At 44.5% G+C, this 19,913-nt stretch overlaps 1 protein-coding gene across 1 annotated transcript; it reads left to right on the top strand.

Annotated features, from left to right (window-relative positions):
- Nucleotides 1-17,323: 17,323 nt before the first annotated feature.
- Nucleotides 17,324-18,059, top strand: LOC117900660. The gene is made up of 3 exons (XM_034811095.1): nt 17,324-17,542; nt 17,594-17,851; nt 17,909-18,059. The coding sequence occupies exons 1-3, from the start codon at nt 17,379-17,381 to the stop codon at nt 17,931-17,933; spliced, it is 447 nt and encodes a 148-aa protein (XP_034666986.1). The 5' UTR covers nt 17,324-17,378; the 3' UTR covers nt 17,934-18,059.
- Nucleotides 18,060-19,913: the final 1,854 nt, after the last annotated feature.

Raw genomic sequence — 19,913 nt, 5'->3', positions numbered from 1 at the left:
TGTGTCTGGCGTCGTGGTATTTGCTCACTCGCGTCACGTTGCAGCGTTGCTCGACACCCGACACACGCCGTGAACTGCGCTTCATTTGATTTGACACGTTGTCCTGGCCGCAATCACCCTGGCCCGTGTCGCTTGCCGCGCTTGCAGCTAGCACAAATGCCGTGAGGGCAGGACTATTCCCTTGCAACTGCTGTGCGTGCCACATCTGCCACATGTTGAGCGCCTGGCTATTTGGAACAGCATGAATTCAGTGAATGGCAATGCATTACACCATGAGCTGCGAATCCGCCAAAGTGGTCAATATACAATTATTTCCAGTGGTGGCTAATCGCTTTGGTATGCTGCCGGGCTGGGATGGGACTAGCTGCATCGAAAAAAGGGCCTTTAAAGGCCGCAGCACGGACCCAATGCAGTGCCAGTAAGAATGAAATTTATGCCCAGCATGCCACACATTAGCGCATTGTCACCGCACTCGGCACACTCTCAATAAATAACGCCAGCACACACACACGGAGAGGAGGAGGAGAGGAGTTGTGCCTAACGTGCCTGGCGCCTTGTTGCGACATTTTTGCCCAAAGTACGTACAAGGTAGGAAATAGTAGCAGCGGGGCAACAGAAATCCGCCATAAATAAGGGATAACAATTTGTTAGCCGCGCAACAAGTGCTAACTAAATCCCCAGTGTGAGTAGATTTCGGCCCCACAGCTCGCACACATGTAAACTCCGGGAACTCCAGACGTTACAGATGAAACTTCCCCTGATGAATGCTCTGTGTGCCTGTACTCCCCGCTGTATGCCTGAATTATGGCAGCCATATTTTATGGCAGAACAAACTGAAGACAGGCTCCGCTTTAAGAGGGAAACGAAAAGTGAAAGAGTTACCTTTTTTCCCTGCTCATTTCATTTTGGAGTTTATGAAATGGGATGGGTTGATTCGGGTCTCTTTTCCCAACAAAAAACAAAGGAAAACGGCGGCTTGGACCCTTGCTTTTATGTAGGTACTTTATCCGAATTTCCCTGGCCACAAGAGAACAGCAAAAATTAAGCCTTCAACGCGAGTGTCCCTTTTTATTTAATATCATTCGTGTAATTTTACGCACGCGTTGGTTTTTGGGGACTTACTCGACTGATGCCAGAGCTTGTAACAGAAAATAGTACATTTAGATGTTACTTTTTGCCTCCGGAAGAATATTCACTCTTCGGCACCGCAGAGGGAAATCAAACATTACGCGGCCAACCTTACCCCTGCCAAAATATATTCTTTAAGGCATCAGGGCAGCAGCTTCTTCATTCTCTTTTACTATGGCTCTAATGAGCGGCCTCCGGACAAAGAAAAGGCGATCTAAGCAGAAAACAATGAGGAGAACAATAAGGGAGCAACACTCGCAGTACGTGAGACACGGAGTCGATGATGGGAAAGGCGATGTGGGTGATGACTCCTTTGTGGCACTCATACGGCAGTGCACACCCGAATGGAGCTGCCACTGACATGCACAATGGGTGCAACAATTCGCTTCATTAAGTAATTAACACGCACATTGTAATTTAATTAATTTTATGAAATGCACAAATGCAAATACAAGAACCAAGGCAAAGCAAGACCCTCCACATCGTCTTAAATATTTATATCGAACAATTAAGATGGATCTACCCTTAGCCTCCAGATATCTGATCTGACATGCCTTGACTTAATGTGGTTGCCGTAGAATGGAATTTATTATGGTATTATTATAGTTATCCATCCTACATTCTTACATTTTTTCCGGATTAATATTTAATAATTAAATTTCACATTTTAAACGCCATCAGAAAACTGCATATTGAGAGTTCTTAAGTACGCAGTATTGCTCACGATCAGTTTAGAAACGATCTCCAAGCGTTAACCATTCCTTCAGTAGATAAACTATGTATATGGCATACGGCATTATGGCATTATGGACCCTATTTTTCCTTAGAAGTTTGAATGCCGAGTGCTGCCCTAGATATGGAGACTATTGCCTCGATGGAACCCGTGTTGTAGGGCATTATTGCGGTTATGGAAAATGTAATTTCTACGGATGCAATTGTGGCGGCGGGTGTAGAACACGAAGACGAACCATTACCGAAAAATAAACAGAATTTTCAACTATACTTGAGGCGATGGGACTCTTCACATTATGTTAGAAATTATCAGGAATATTTCGACTTTATTGTAAAAATCTTTGGGAAAATATCAATTGTAGTTTCTGGTTGCCAAAAATAAAAAGAAATGTCTGGAAAACAGTACCCTCCCTTAGGCCATATATTTTATGGCCGCTCTTTGCAGACGACGACTCTTTCCTTAATTTCCTACAAAGATATTCTTACAACAATACACCATTCACAGGTTAGAAATATCCACAGCTTAAATAATTCAATTTCACATTTCACACCCCATCAGAAAACTGCATAATGAGAGTTCTCATATACAAAGAAATGCTCAAGATCAGTTTAGAAACGACCTCCAAGCGTTAACCATTCCTTCAGTACATAAATAATGTATATGGCGTTCATATTATTGACGCTGTTTTTCCTTAAAAGTTTGAATGCAGATTGCTGCCATGCATATGGAGACTATTGCCTCGACGGAACCCGAGTTGAAGGGCATTATTGCGGTTATGGAAAATGTAATTTTTATGGATGCAATTGTGGCGGCGGGTGTAGAACATGGAAACCGACCATTGCCGAAAAATAAATTCTTCACATTATGTTAGAAATGATCAGGAATATTGCGATTATATTGTAAAACTCTTTGGGAAGAATTCAAATGTAGCTTCTGGTGGACAAAAACAAAAAGAAATGTGTGGAAAACAGAGCTTAGGTACATACTTTGTGTTTGCCTTTTCTATAAGTTGTAAAATCTTGCATTTAACACCCAATATATAATATGTGAAATGGGGAAAATGCACTTAAATGCACTTGGAATGCTTTAAGGGAGAGAGAAAAAAGAGTTTCACTTTTACGCACACTCCAAGCTCTCGTGCTCCCCCTTCTGGACTTAACGTAGCGTATCGTAACACTTCGCGTACCCTTCAACAATTCACTCCCCTCCCCCACTTGACCCGCAATGCTTTTGTGCTGCACTTTAGATTGTCAAAAACACAACAGCCCGCCCTTAGGCCTCATATTTTTTGCTTGTTCCTGTCATTCGCTTATAAAAGTGAGAGCCAGAAAGAAAAGCCAAAGAAAGAATTCGCAGAAGGCTCTGGCTAACCGGAAGTCGGGAATACAAACGTACTAAAAGCCGCACTCTGCAACAGCCTGTGATGTATACATACATATGTATGTACATACATTAATACATACTATGTACATACATATTTATATATTTTTCCTATGAAAATGACGCACAACTCCTTACAATGTGCGCCTGGTCGTGGACACACCCACACACTCCTACTCTACCGAAGGGGAAAACATTCAAATGGTTCCATATTTCTTGACAATTTAGGACACCATTAGCGAGAAATTATTACTGCGAAACGATGGCTGCTCCAAGTTAGTAGAGAAGGGATTGCTTGGGGGAAACGGCGCCAAATAGTGTAAAACGTAAAAAAAACACGACGATACCCCGTACTTACATACATTTGTAGACTAAAATACGAGTAAATAATTTAATATAATAAATTAGAGTGCATAATTGTTACCAATACATATATTCAATATTTATTATATTGAATGTGCAGAGCACAGCAGAAAATAAAATATTTCGTTAATCTATTAACTCACTCTCATATATGACGAAATTAGGAACAAACTTTGAGCAATCTTTGCCAATTATGTATTTAATCAAATTTGGTTTTAGTCGGGTTTTCAAGCGTCCAGCACCACTGTGCAGGGGCTGCTGTGTTTTTTTGTTTTATTTTTCGGAAAACAGCGCGGAAAACTTATGTGGGTGCTTAAGTGAACCATTAGCGCCGCGCGTCATTAAGTTGTTTCCGCTTCGCACAATTCTTCTTCTGTTTTCCATTTTTGTTGATTTTTTTTGGGTGTATTTTTTGTTTTTGTGGGAAAAGGGATCTGAGGCCTAGTCTCGTCGCAGACGTGGAGGGTCGGCCGCACTCAGGGACATTCTCGCGGGACGTATCGAGTCTTGTGGGCCAAATCATTAATGGTTATGGAGACCCAGACCCAGAAGGAGACCAAGACCCAGACGCAGACACCCAAGTGGAGCTGCTTGCCTTTTTTTTCGAAGGCTGTGCTCGCCCGTCGCGGTTCAGTGACCAGCCAGGGGCGTGTTGATTTATGCCTGCCCAACGCCGGAGGCGTGGGACTCCATTCGTAATCGTTTCAAGTGGGCTCAACATGTTTTCCGCCTGCCTTCCTTTTTCAGCGCAATTAGATGCGATTGGAGCATATTGATGGCACCCTGCGGTGCGGTGTGGCGCGGTGCTTGTGGCAAGTCAAGAGCGAGTCCTAGCCAGTGTCAAGAGCAAAATTCAATTAAACGCAAATCGGTACAAAAATCACATGAAACGCCGGACAGCAAGCCGTGCCAGGCAGCACTCAAAAGCCGCAGGCAAACAGACACCATCGCGGAGCGCAGAAACAGACAGCTCGGTGCCTTCAGCCCGCCTGGCTATCAATGGCAGGCTCTGGGTTCCATCCACTTCGATACAGTTCGTGTGGTTCATAAACACTAGATCCAATAGGGCCACACGCACACGCCTAGTCTGAAAGCTGAATACCTGACCAGCCGTGGTCGTGATGCAACATGGGGGAGGTACATACGCGTGCAGCAAGTTAATGGCAAATAAAAGCCAACGCCCGGCAGCGGCAGCAGCTGGATCAGGAGGCACGACCCCAAGGCCTGGGAGTCCCGACACCCATTACGGGTTAAATGGATCTGATGAGCGTTTATGCGCAGCAGTGGCGGGGATGCACGTTCTAATTATGACAAAGCACTGAGCCCACCACCTCCGCAGCGAGGGGCCATCGAGCGTGGTGCGGTGGCAGGTGGAGTTTCACGTAAGCAGGTTGTTATGCAAATGTTTGCGTTTATCGCTGACTTACGCTGAATTGTACATAAATAGGTTAGAAAATGGGCTGCTAAACTACAGCATTAATGAGTAAAAGGAAGGACTCAGAAATCAACTGACGATCGAAACGAAAAATATATATTCAAATTTAAAATAACCCTATAAAATGTTCCTATTTTAAGCTCCAGTAAGTTGACAAAAAAAAATTAAATTCTTTATAAATACATTTCAGGCTGTTGTTGCTGAGCAACTGCCATACATTCTATACTTTATGCAGTCCAAAATAATTTATTTTCAATTCAAAATGCAATGTGCTCGGCATTGACCATTGACCGATGTCCATATCCGCCCCAGGGCTAGCCCTGAATGTGCATATTTATTATGCGTTGACTTTAAGGCGGTAATGCCAATAATTAAGGCTGATTTACAAGATCACATTGCCTAGCGCCTGGCCCCATTAAGGACAACATCAGTCGAACAGGAACAGGAGTACACAGAGGAGTGGCCTGGGCTGCTTACCTACTTGTGTCATGACAACGATGGGCAAACAGCCTGTGCCATCGACACAAATTTCCTGTGGGTGGAACGGGGACTGGGGCATGGTCCTCCTATGCGTTTGGTGTTCGGGCAAAGTGTGTGGTCATCTGACGGGTCATACTGGTAATTATTAGCGCATTGGGACAGGGCTAACACACAACACGGTGATGGTGCTGGGACTAGGAGTAGGTGCTCGGGAGCTGTGGGGTGCTTGGACTCTATCTATGGCCAGAGCTCGAGCAATCAGCAGGGAACTTCGAACAGGAACTGCATGCCAATGCAATGCAATGCACTCAGCGAGCGCTTTTAGCTGGCAAATGAAATGAAATGCTTCCCGAATCGCCGATTGAGCTGCAGCAATTTGGTTTATACCTTTTATGTGCCAAACAAAAACATTCTGCACGTAGAAGCAATAAACCTTGCACATGCCTTTGTGGATTGGATGTGTGTGTGAGCCTCAGAGTGGGATCCCGACTGATTCAGGGCGTGGGGCACGGCAGGATTGCTCAGGTGATGGCATTGAAAATAAAATAGAGCCACTTTGGTATAGGAGTATCCAAGCCCAGCCAAGCAAAGAGGCAAAGGGAGAGAAGGTCCTCGTCAGCGACGATATCATTTTAAATTGTTTTCAATCACATGTGACTTGCATCTGTAATTTGCATGCAATCGTGTAACTAGATGTCTGGGCATCTTCTTCCATTCCCAGCTGATTTGTGATTGACAAGTCTTGGAAGAGCATCAAAGCCAAAGCGTACAAGTTCTCTGGGAAAATAATAAAATATTAAAGCATTATTAAACATTAAAGCATTTAACATACCTTACCAACATTTATAAAAGTTTTAAACAATTTTTTAGGCTCATGTCTAGCAGGTATAATTTATATTTTAGCTGCTAATATTTGCTGTTAGTTTGAAGCCAAACAAGATGATTTGTTAGTTTGAAAGTTTGCAGTGTTATTTACGATGAGAGAACATAGAGAATTGAGAAAACATCTTGGAAAAGTTTGAACTCTCTTGTTCTGCTGTGTTCCAATAGCCGCAGAAAATAACCAAGTTATTTATTTGTATTCTATAAGTCTCTTCAATATATTTTTTTGGTTATTTTTGTACTTGTGCATACGTGGGACTGAGTCTAGTTTACTTTGAGTGACCTCTACATCCGCCATAGCAGTTGCATCCAAATATATTGCAGTCGCCCCTTCCGCAATAGATACCATTTATTGGCAGTCCGTCGTCGCAGCGAGTTAATAAGTTGAGTCCGCTAATTCCATGGCAGCATACTGCCGCTGCGCCCTTAAGCAACACCAAGGCCAGAAATACGTACGCCAGGCACAAAGTTGAGTATTTCTGTTTGCTGGTTGGGAATGTGACTGGTGAGACGATAAGGGAGGATAAGTTAGAGAGCCACAACTCGAGAAACACAAGCTCTATTATCTATGTAAGTTAACATGTGGAACGCATTAAATTCTGTGCGCGTCGGGACATTGGAGTGCCAGGTTAGTGTCGGTCAGTGGCTGCATCTGGGAAACGCTTCGAATTGGCTGCATGCCCTTTAGCAGTCTAAATTTACTTGAAGAGTAAATTTCCATGTCTAAGCTTATAGGAACAACGGCCCCTGCCGCAATAAAAAGCTTTTGGCGGTTTGAAGTCCATACACTGGAGCCTTAAGTTTATGCCGACAATTGCGTGGCTACAGTCCGGCATGGCGCCTTTAAGGAGGAGCACCAACGCCAGAAATACGTACGCCACACAGTACTTACATGGTTCGATGTTTGACTGCCTTGACTCCAGGTGAGTTTCTGAATTGATCGCTTCCAATACCATTACCAATGGGACAGATCTCATTGGGTATGCTGTTAATGTGCTTTTCCGTGCTACTCAAATTCATTTGAATGGTTTCATTGTATTGGTTGTACAATAAATATAAAATGTACATTCAGACAGCCACCGGATAGTCCGTCTAATTGGACTTTTACATGTGTACGAATTTCTCTGCACAATTTCAATGTACCGTGCACTGTGGTCCACGAGTACTTTGTACAACAAGACAAAAAAAATACACGAAAAGGATCGGGTGTGCTTAAGTATTTGTGCCAACACAGACGTAAAAAATCTGCTACTTATAAATTATGTTTATTTACGAGTATTTATTATATTTTGAAGCAGCTGCGCTCAACTGCGGACCGAAAGAAAACTTGCCGCTGTCCTCGCTGTCAACGATTGTCGTGGCATTACAATGCCCGATGCTTCATAAGTCCCACAGAGAGGACTGACAAGACTGTGGGGAGAAAAGAGCGAGTCCGAAAAAGTGTTCAACAAATGCTGTTGACAGCGGACGCACTCCAAATCCCGGCAGCCCATTCAGCTCCAGCGCCAGTCCCCTCTCCACTGTCCACTGCCCACTGTCCGTCTGGACAAAATACCTAAAAAGAAAAGCAGAGGGACAAAAACCAAAGACGAGGGTAGCCCCAAATTGGCAAAGCTGACAAAATTGGTCAGCAGTCACTGGCAAGACCAGTGCCGTGCCGCCCATTGGGACATCTTTGGGGCATTTGTTGCTAATAATGTTATCGATGTGCCAAATACACACGGAATACAATTTACATAAAGACGTCGAGGACCAAGAGCGCTTGCTTTTTATTTTCTTTAAGCATATCAAGTGCATTCGCATAGCAATTTAAAGCTATTTAAATCCATTTCTGTATATCAACTTTGGGAAGCAAAAAAAAGTCCATAAAATGTGCAAAAACTTCAAATTCGAATGGAAATATTTTTTTATTATTTTTCAAACCAAGAACTGTGCCCTGAATTCATCTTGAGGACAGTGTAAATTGATGAAGGAATAAAATAAAGGTATGCATGAATAACTCAAAAAGTATTCTTGTTCCCCAACAACGCAAATCAATCATTCGCGCTCATTGGCTTCATTAGCTCTGTCTTAGCTCTGTCTTGCTTTGGTGACGCTACTTGTTGGGTTGTAATCTAATCCGTCACAGAACATTTCATTGCTTTCCTTTTCGACTCAAGACAGAGGGGAAGAGGCAGCGTTTGTTGCTCATAAATTGACTGCACACACCCCCTGAACTCCACCGTACACAGAGAGGACTTGGTAGCGGTGCGCTTACTGTTATTTATAAAGCAATTATTGCCACAATTCATTTGTGATTGCATTTCGTGCGAAGCGCTTCCGTCGCTGCTCAATGCACTGGTGGCTGGTGCAAGGCTCTTGCCGTTGCTGTACTTGTAATTAAGGATTTAATTAGTTTACATGGAGGTCTGGAGTCCTGCTTTATGATGCTAATTATCATTTTGCGCTCCAATTCAATTTCACTTGCCAAATCAAACAATGCTAATTTAATTTCGCCAGAAACTGCTCTCCTCCGGCCCCAGGGCCCAGCTAATGACCTGCGTGTCCTGACCCGTCATTCATATGCAAAATGCAGTCCCACATAAAAGTTACGGAATTGAAGAAGAAATTTAGAGAAATTCCCAAAACATTTGTCTTATATTTGTCTCGTCTTGCAGCTGCCTTGGACCTGTTTGGAGTTCCATTTATTTTCCTTTCTGCATCTCTGAAGTGCAGATGGTGCTGCGGCAACGCCTCGAAATGGGTTAGTGTCACCAAAGTGTCGTGCCGCGAATGCAAACGGAGTGCGTTTTGAAAGAAGGTAAAAGAGAAATGAAAGTGTTGGGCAGCTGGTTGAGGCGAGGGTACTCTTCAATGGATCAATGGTGAGTCGGTACTGTGGTTGTATCTTTGGTCAAAGTCGCTTTAGATTTAAATGCAGGGTTCGCATTCCAATGACTATAAGGCAGTTAATGCAGCTGTAAAAAACTGCAGCCTGAGGGCGAATGTTAAGGGTTTGTTGGCGGACAATCGTAGACTACGGAAATCATAGAAACCGAAATTCAATTTGGCCGAAACGAGTGCAAGGCAACAAACACATTTGCTCAGTCACTCTGTGGCGCTGTCGGGCTTTGGCTTGTTCCACCTTATCAGAATCACAATTTATGCGGCCCCAAGGAAGTGAGTGGCTCGAGCTTGGGATTCTATTGAAAAATGAATGAAATTAGAATGTCTGATGGCATTTTGAATTGGATTTTTCCACCGCCTCTTTCTGCCTGTTTCCGCTTCTACTTTATGTGTTGGTTTCTGGCCAATTTCATGCAAAACACCGCCAGACAGGCGGCCACAAAATGCTGTCCTGTTTGGGTGGCGCCCTCCTATCATGGCCCAGCCTTCGCTTTTGATTGCTGTTGCATGTCAAGATTTGTCAGGCGAATGAAAATATTTTTGGTCCGGCCGTCTCTTTTTTGAGGTTTATTTGCCACGTCCCTCGTCCCTCGTCCCTGCTTCCAGTCTGTTTCGTTCCAATGTCATAAAACATTATTGACATTTCAATTGTAAAAGCGTTTTGTGAGTGACATTTTGTGCTGGCCAGGGCACGACTTTCCTTTTCCTCTGGCCATGTACATTCATTTATTTTCAACGTTTACCACTTTGCTCAAAGGTGCCGCCAGGGCGACTCCGCCTGCTCCCCTTCAATTCATTAAAGAGCAGAGGGAAACCACTGCACGAGTATCTCCTTTGCCCCGGCACCTTGCGGCACACGCATTCTCGTAAAACTTCCGGCAAACAAAGGCGGAAAAGCGAAACAACAAATAAACAAAACTCAAGTTTTTCTTCCTCTTTGCTGGCTGTTAGCTTACGAAAAGTTTTACGACCTTATCCCGGGCACAAAAAAGGCGAGCGGACGGCAAACAAGGAGCGACAAGACATGACGAAACACACACAGGACATGCTCAATAATGCCAAACTGCAGTTTGGACAGGGGCAGGACGAGCGGCAGTCATTTTTGGGCTCGACCTCGAGTCGGGCATCTGTTTTGTTGCCACTTCAGACATTCAGTCGGCCGTTCAGGTGAAGTTTGGAAAGTTATAAGGTGCCAAAGGCCGTAAAAGATGCAATCAAAATCAAACCGATTTGTCTCCAGGGAGCGATGCCAACTTTTATATTTACGAGCGGGACCTTCACCAACCACCAGCCCCACACGAAGATGGAATACACTTAAAGTTGATTAATGCAGCGAGATGATAAATGAATATCTACACAGATATTTCCTGATGCTCACTTCACAGTATATATAGGAAATAATATCACATTTATTCTTCTCATCATCGTCTCCCGCTAGGCTATCAAAAGAAGCTGTTCCCTTCAGAAAAATACCCAACCACTGATGCATTTTTATTGCAGCCTGACAAGGGGGACCTGGAGAGAGAGACTAGGACAAGGACTGGGACAGGAAAGATGCTCCGGCAGCTGGGTGCTTTAATTAGACAGTCGCAGTTGTGTGAACTTCGGACCAAAGTTACTGGCAGGCGGAGGAAAAGGAAGCTGGAGCAGGGGCTGAGTCTGGAGTTTCCTCCCTGCAGTGGCCGTGGCTCGGCGCGAGTCGCGGGTCGTGAAATTTATGCGTTAAAATTGCATAATTTGCCCACGCGCAGAGACACCGAGACACAACGACGGGGCAGACACAGAAAAACTTTCGACATAAATTCTAGGAGTCAAGGTAACGAGCCGAAACTTTTGACTGCCCAATGCTGAGCTGTGACCCGTCCAACTTATCCTTCCCCAGGGCCATATCAAATTAAACACTTGCTGTATTTACTGCCTACTTGCAGCAGACACAAAAAATTGCTTACAAAATGAAGGATTTTTTTTAAGAATTACAAAAAGTCTGAAGCTCAAGCTGCAATGTTGTTAAGTCCGATTGATGGCTACATTTAATTGATTTTCAGCAAAGCAAATATCTTCAAAAATAGCATTGGAGCAGACTCAGATTAATCAAAATCCATTTACATTTTATGAGTAACGAATCTATTAGAAAAAGTCGGATTGTCTTGAGTAAAAAGGAGGCAAAGTGATATCAGAGGGACTCTGGTACTTACATATATGTACATACATATATATGTATGTATGTACATACATACATATGTATATCTGTACATACATATGTTCCTACATACGCTCGAGGCTCACACGATTCGATTTTAATTTCCTGTTTCGGTTTGTTTCTGCTCTCTCCCTTCACTTCTATCCACCCTCGAACATTGCCATTTCATTGTCTCTTTTCTAATTTGCAAAAATGTGGAGAAAAAAGCCAAGCCCCCTCCCCTTTTTTCCTGTTGTTGGGCTGTTGTTATTTTTGGACTATGTCATTCTAAGTGCATTTTTTGTCGCCCCTTAATAGTTTTTCCCTACGAACTTTATTTAGTGCTCCCTGATGCTTTTTCCCGTTCAGCGAAGTTCCCAGTCGCTACCAATTTTTCACTACATTTTTCGGTCGCCAATGCCCAAACATTTTTGCAATGAATTTCGTTTTGGATTCTGTCTGGGTCTGGCCCTCTCTGTCTGTTTTGTCTGGCTGCGTTTTTATGAAGATAAAAAGCTCAGCCGTTCAGCATTCAACACTCTGTCTGGCCGAATGCCCCATGGCTTACACCCGACTGCGACTGCCCGCCTGTGGCTAATGGGGCGCTGGCCTAGGCACCATTTGAGCAGCGCCAAAGCATTGATATTTCGGTCTGAGTTTTGTTTTGCCGGCCACGGCAATAATTGTTTATTGCCAGCAATGGATTTAAATTGTTATCGATTGCAGGGGCGAAACAATTATAAACGGGAAAGTGTAAACGAGTCGAACAACGGAGGAGGTTCCACATTATGGAGAGAAATGTGTTGCCAAAGATTAGAACACACTTCCTATGACTATAATAACTCTGCATTTATATAGCTAATATGTTAAATAAATGAAGGTGAATCGAATAAAATTAACCTTGAATCTTTTCAGCTTTCACTTGCTTTAACAAACTTTATCAAACTTCCATTGAGGTCATTGCATGTAATATGTGGAACTTAACCCTTTTAAAGGTTACTACGGAATGCTCTAAGAAATACTCAGGACTGCCTTAGATAGGTCTCGAATTGCGAATGGTAAACGCGACTTTCAGCAGCTTAGCCGTTTACCCTGATTATGTCGGGGGGGAATTTTGCAGTTTCTGGGTTCCGCAGATGGCTTCCGATTGGACGAGTTGAGGGTTTAAGTTCAAACGGCAGCTAACAAGATGCTGCCAAAATGCAAAATAAATACAACAAACTGAACAGTCCCGCCGAGCAGCGTGAAATCAGAGGGACTTTCTGCGATGGCAGTGGGAAAAACAAATCCTGTCGCATAATTTTTGGCAAGAACGTGAAATTAATTATGCGCAAAAGGAAAAGGCAAATGAGAGAATGGAACAGGGATCGGGGAGCTGGGAACTGGGAGCTGAGGAAGCAAAGGGCTAACAAAGGACCTCACATAGCATCCTGGCCAAGTCGCGTCAGCTGCCAACAATTTTGCTGGCGCCCAGACAGAACGGGACTAGCAGGCGCGACTGCAGGGCAGTCCTCCCACTGGGAGAATTCAGGGATTATGTTAAATTTAGCGGTGACGATGACACACAAGACACTTGGCAAAAGGCTCTTACACAATGGCCGCAATAATTGCGCGGAATCGGGAATGCGGCAGGGGCGGAGGCGGAGGCTGAAAGGTGGCCATTAATTGTACCAAGTCAGTGCGGCTGGAAAAGCCAAAGTCAGTGCCAAGTGAACAGAGGCCAACGAATGCCCCGTGCAGAGCCAGGACTGTCTGTACATTTCGTTATGCCATACAATCTTTTTGTTATTTTTATTGTCATTTTCATGGCTCTGCACTGTTTGTTTAATTTAAACACAAAGCGACAGACCCCCCTAGTCCAGACCCAGACCAGACTCCACCCCACCAATTAAATACAATTTCGAAAACCCTGAAAAGTGCGTGGCTGTCACAGCCCGCGAATAAACAGCAGTCCAGCGCAGAACCGGAAGACACAAAGATAAATCATTCACAATTCTCGAACGTTTCTCTCCTATTTATCAAGCTCAGCGGAATTCCTGGCCAAGAATTATTTGAGGGGAATATATACGCACAAGCAATTCAAGTATATACATATGTACTTAAATCTATGTATTAATGCACATATGTATGTACGAGTATGCCTGCACATTGTTGTTTCCCAAGTATTGAATCTCCTTGCACCCTGCTCCCATTTACTGGCAAAGATCGGAAGAAAAACCAGAATAGAGTGCTGCATATTTTACTTCGTTTTGCCAAGGCTAATTTGTTTTAGCCACTTCATTTTCCAATTCCACTTCCCGTAGTCAGTGGTGTGGGGAAATGGATGAGCGGCAGCTGAGGGGAAAGGAAAAACAACATTCCAGGCCTTCTTCTTTTGCGGTTGGCCAAATATTTGCATTAAATTTGGCCAAGTGGCAACGTTTATTCTACTATAATATATTTTTTTTCTCCTCCGATCCCCTCCGCTTCCGTTTGACTGCCGGTCTACTGCTTTCAATCGCATTTTTCCTTCAACCGGGGCTACTCCGTTTTCTACGGCACTTGATTTTCTCATTTTCCATTTCCTCTTCATTTTGCTTTGCTCTGTCTGTATCTGTGTGTGTGTTGGGTGTGTGTGGGGTGGGTTTTTTAGTTGTACAACAATTTCTTTGTTTGTTCTGTGCTTTCGTGGCGAGTTAATTTTGCATTTCCGCTCATTTAACTGCATTTTTTCCACTTGCGCCCCCTGCTGTTGCATCTGCTGCTGCTACTGCTGCTGCTGCTGCCGTTAGCCGACTCAAAGTGCCGTGAAGTTGTTTTGGCCACAGGCTGCCACAGGAAGTTCATTTTGAAGCGGGAAAAACAGCAGAAAAAGTCATATGAACGTGCCCAGCAGTGGCCCAACAACAGTCCAGTTCCAGGCATGAAATCACACTCGGAAATAAAACAGAAATAAAAGGATTTCAGTTTCCAGCTCTTAGTTGAGGGCAGCAAAGTAAAATACAGAATCGGACGTAATATTCTGCACATTGAAATATTATTTTTAGTGGCTGGCTGCCAGTCGTAAGCAACAAACAATTTTATATTTTCGCAGCTCTCCAGCGTGAATCCCTTTGTGCATTCGCGTTTTAAATAATTTTATGCCCATTTGCTCGTTGCAGCTCGAAAATCTCACACCTCAGCCATCAAAAGTTGAGGCGAACGTGCGTGCCAGAAGTTTCCGTCCCACGCAAATAAAGAACACGGAGACAGCACACACATACTGAGCTGAGCTGGGATGTGGTAGGGGTTGCCTTAAAGGTGCGATACTTTGCTGTTTCTTAGGTTTTGCATACATGCGAGTCAAGGCAAGCACATATACTATTTCGCAAGATACATTTAGAGTCCCCATTTGGGCAACGGCACTGCCCAGACACATCGACAGCGACATAAAAATTACATATATGTCAAGCGCAAAATCTCGGGCCGAGCGCGACGGTGGGGAAACCCTTGAACGTGCAAGAGGCAGAAGCGTGCCTCTTGGTAGAGAGGGAAGCTCAATCTGAGAGAGGGTGTTGCGGCATTGCGGCTAAGATTGTGGTGCGAGTGTGTGGAGTGAATTTGGATGAAAGTGCGAGTGTGGATATGTAGCGATGATGTGCACTACGGAAATCTGATTATTTGGTATTTAAGCTGGATCTCAAACGGGTTGAGAGTGAAATTTGATTTACCATCGCCAGTCCTTGCCAGAAGGTGCCGCAACGAGACCACCCTGGAATCTTTAGAGCGCCTGAATATCTGTGAGTGCAACTTTGTACACATGAAGAAAAATGTCAGAAATTTCGATCTAACTTTATGCATATTTGAAATGCAATTTCTGTTTTCGTGAAACAAAAGCCACAAATGGACTCCATTGAGTATCGGCTCACATTTTGGAGACAAATTAAAGGGGGAAAAAAACATTTACTCTCCTGATTTCAATACTTTGTTACGATGAGAGCATTTTGGGAATAAATCGCACCTCACACGTGCTCCTATTTTCCAGGTGTACATTTCTATGCACTCTGAATGTATTTATGTAACTTGTGCGTGTGCCAGAATCTACTCCGAGAAATAGCAGCAGCAGCAGCAGCGCCTTGCTGTCGCAGCATGACATTGCACTCAACTTTGGTTTCTGCAGCTCTTTCACCTCCATTTACCCATTTCTCTCGTCGTCTCCCCTCCCTCTCGGGGCTGCCACTGCCCACAAGCGGCAGCCAGCTGTTGACTTTTATTGTGGCTTGACATTAATTTGTTAAGTGCGGCACGGCTGCCTGCCTCCCCAAAAAACCTTGGCCAAGTCAACTGTGAGGCAGAGACTTTGAGGTGAGAAACTTGACTTGTTCCACCATCTTCGGCATCCTCCTCTGACGTGCCGCAACCATGTCCATGTCCCTAATTGCGTTTGAAACGCTTTCGCGGCTGCCTTTTCCCCATGGAGTCTTCAGTCTTACCCTTTACAGCTGCCCTTGGAATCGGAGTACCAGTCGGACTCGAATCCGGAACCGGAGTCCCGACCGGAGTCGACATCATCGTTGCTTTTAATTATGGCCGATGCACTGCGAAAATGCTTAAAAATGCAAATTATGCGCTGTGAAATGCAACGCATGCCAAATGCTGCCGCATAAATTATGAACCGCATGGCGGGGCTCCACTTTGTCCCCCCACCCGCTCCCCTCCACACTGCATTCATTTTCTGCTTCATTTCTCTCCCCACACCTTGCCGGGCATCGGCCGTCGTTGTGTTGTTAAACATTTGGTTTGGTGTCATTGACGACCCTCTCTTTCTGCCTACTCTTGATATGCACACTCGTGTGCACATAAATATGTTCGTACATATATAACCAAATAAAGATGGAAATAATTACATGCGTGACATATTTGTCTCTCCTTCTATAGTTATGCGAGTGATCACCATATTGCTTGGGATTTATCACTTTGAAAGAAGAATAGCTGACAAGACTTAATTATAATATTAAAAGACGATCGTGGCAATATATTGATGCGCACATATGTGGGCTGGGCGAATTGCAAACGCGAAAGCAGAACGCAAAGAGAGAACGAGGGAGAGCGAAGAGCAGATCGGCGAGAGAGACGCCAAGAGAGTTTTAGTTCAGCCTCCGACGAAAAAGGTGTGAGCGAGACAAGACGACAAAAGACGTTAGAATCAAATTCGTATTCTGTATTCTTAAGGCTTTAGATGCTTTCATTAATGAACGGCAACGAAATGTAAAACTTCCCAACGTGTCACGCTCTCACCTCCACCTCCACCTGCACCAACCCACACACCCACACTCGTGCCTAATGAAGCACAGACATACAATCAGCCATGGTCGTTCTCAGACTCGCGTAATATTTGTTTAATTAGCCCGTATTAATGAGGCTGGAAGAGCACACAGAGGTGGCAGCTCGTTATGATAGCCGCCAAAGAGCCAATCGGGCATTGTTATTTGGACATTGCATCCTGGTTGCCCGCTAAACAGAACCAAAACTCTGCTTCCCGCCACTCCAGCAATGCATTGATTGGCATTGCATTGGCATTGGTCTGGCTGCTTATGGGCAACCTTCTGCTGCTGACCCAGTACTCGAATTTCATTTCCAGCGTCTATTGATTGAGAAACCATTTGCATCCGCTCACAATAAAACCATTTGTGAATTCAATTGTGGCATTCATAATATTGTTCATGGGCTGCTGCCAAATCTCTCTTTCTCTGCTTAATGACGTGATTTCTGTTTTCATGTGCATGGCAATGTGGAGAGCTTGACATGAGCAGGAAATCGAGCACTGTGTTATCGAAATTACCATATTTCACTCTAGCAATCCCCTTTCATGCTGAGAGCTACCCTTCACTTTCTCAGCTCACATTCAATACGTTCAACACCCATTTATTATTGCCGCAATCACAACACACAACATGTCGTGCAAGAGGAAAACTAGGCTGTGGGACCCCATGGCCAAAGATGTTAACTACATGAAGACCGCCACCCAAGAAATGCTAGAAGAGGGGGCCAAAGTGCAGAGAGCGGTTCGTTCAGTAGAGCGGAAACTGGTCAATTTTCAGTCATTCAATATGGATGAGTAAGTGGGGAACCATTCTCTGGATGATACTACAATTGATTCCATACTTAGTCCCCGCTATGGGTCTGCTGACGTTGAAGATGATCTGGAATTGCCTCTGGTGACCAGCTACATGCGCCACTACTCCCAGCCTTATCCCTCGCGCCTCAAGGCCCTGGCGCCGAAGACCGAAACTCCTGATCCCATGTTCAATCGCTTGCCCACAAACGACTTCGAAGCCAAGACGGGACTGGCCTACAAGTTCCTCGATGATCACATGCACAATGTGTCCGAGGCGCGCAGGAAAGTTAACTTTTTCAGGCAACTGCGGTAAGTGGCATCGTGACTGGGTGAAACTGGCTAAACTGTTCCCATTTTATTCCACAGAAACCAATCATTCTTTCAATATTAATCATGACTACCAATGGACTGTGGACCCTCCACTCCACCATCACTCTTCGTTATTTTAATTTACAATTTGTATGTGCCATGGATAATGGTCGAGCGCAATTTGGAAGGGGAAATAAAGCACATTTTTGCATGCATTCAAAACAATTTTAAGCAGGATTTCCTCCTACCCTGCTATTTGGTGATCAATTTGCTGCAATTTGGCCAATCATCAGTGGAGGCACGCCACAAAGTTCCCATTTAAAAGCCCCTCAATTGTGGCACAATTATAAATTACCCGTCATTACTGGGGACCCCAAAGTCCCCATTTGTCTGCTGATTTCTCAAGGAAAATGTGTCAATTGCATTTACTGTTTTTCCAACATTTTCAATAGAAATCAATTAATTTTGCATAAATAAACTCGATTGTCAGCGTGGTCGGCAGAGTGCTTGGGAGAGCGAGCGGCAGCAACAATCATGTCCCTTATTGGGTTAGGGCAGGGTAAAGTGTTCTTGGAAAAAATATCAAACAAATTGCAATTAATAATGCATAAGGCAAGGACCAGGCAGCGCGAGACGGCGAACCAAGTCCGATACTCGTCGCTGCCCGCTGGTATTGCTTGCAATTTGCATAAATGCTAGAAGAGCCAGTGCTCGCCAGTGCAGTGGCTCGAGAGGGGGTGGTGTCAAGCTAATGGCAAACTATGACAGGGATCTGATTTATTATGCACGGTAATTAGTTTGGCCTCTTTAGCGGGCCAAATGGAAGCCAATAAACCAGGCTGTCATGCCGGGACGGGCCATGAATTGATTTTCCAGAGGAAGCTCACGGCTCGCATCGCATCTCATCCTTGTGGCGGATGCAACAGCAAGCTTGATGGCGATGGCTGACGAGAGAGAGGAATGGCGGTAAAGTGGCCAGAAACAAAACACTCCGACTCGACCAGTTGACAGGAGCATGAAAGTCAGATTGAATGCTCCAAAGTGACAGCCACCGAGGTGGAGGAGCCACAGCCGCGGGGATGGCGCCTATTGTGGCTAGACAGAACACGACTTGGAAGTGTTTTTCTGCCTTTGCATGGTCTTCATCTCGACTGGTGATGAATAGACTACCTCCGATTCAGCGAGAGCTGTTTTCTGAATGAGCAAAAAGAGGCAATCTCCCAAAACATATCAACAATGGGAGGCAATAAAAAGGAACTGCGACAAGTGGGAATTTAATTGATGTTAAAGCAGCTTCAAATTATTGAAAATGTATCTATCAATGCGAATTGGCGGCCCAAACTCTACGAGAAAAGGCCAAGCACAAGGACACATTGATGTTTCCCTAATGCAATTCAGAGTACGTGAGTGGAAGTGTGGAACTGTTTGAATAATAAACGTCGTCTCTCAAAATAACAATATTTCCCACATGGTGGCATGGAGTCCTGGCCTTAATGAATGTTTTCCAAGACCAAAAAGATCTCAAATCAATAAACGAAAGGCCAGAGGTCACATTTGTATTATAAATCAGATGGGGGTAAGTGATTTTTTTCCCAGCTCGGCCTTGTTCCATCATCTGCTGAGGCTGGGGAACAGACGGCACACAAACAAAAGTTTGGCAATGTTGTTTGCTCGACATTTCGGACATTCTGCCCAGACGCCTGACCACATTCGTCAGGCAAATATGGAAGACGAGACGTCCACACAGCCACAGCCAGGAAGGCAGGAGATAACAGTTGTCCACTCCACTGTACACTGTTCCTCACAAACGAGAGTCACAACTGATAAGAGCCGACCGCCGACTTCACCATGACTGAGACTTCACCAACGAGAACACCTGGAAGAGAGAAATCCACCACATTCACCACCGAAAGCCGGCAGCTCTCTCTCGTTTTGCGACTGCGTTGCACGAAGCAATTTCAACAACGGGCAACCCGCTCGGCTCTGATAAGAGCCAAGCCACTCGGCTCGGATGATGGACGGAATCGGATGGCGCGGTTCGGGCCTGTTCTTACGGCTGGCC

Source organism: Drosophila subobscura, chromosome U (genome assembly GCF_008121235.1).
Source record: "Drosophila subobscura isolate 14011-0131.10 chromosome U, UCBerk_Dsub_1.0, whole genome shotgun sequence".
NCBI lineage: Eukaryota > Metazoa > Arthropoda > Insecta > Diptera > Drosophilidae > Drosophila > Drosophila subobscura.
This window is presented reverse-complemented; position numbering and strand designations above follow the sequence as displayed.

What these genes read in the sequence shown, in the direction of transcription:
- LOC117900660 (XM_034811095.1), top strand. Translation starts at nt 17,379, where the DNA reads ATGTCGTGCAAGAGGAAAACTAGGCTGTGGGACCCCATGGCCAAAGAT. An exon ending in CAGTCATTCAATATGGATGA is followed by an intron (nt 17,543 to 17,593) that starts GTAAGTGGGGAA and finishes TTCCATACTTAG; the next exon opens with TCCCCGCTATGGGTCTGCTG. An exon ending in AACTTTTTCAGGCAACTGCG is followed by an intron (nt 17,852 to 17,908) that starts GTAAGTGGCATC and finishes TTTATTCCACAG; the next exon opens with AAACCAATCATTCTTTCAAT.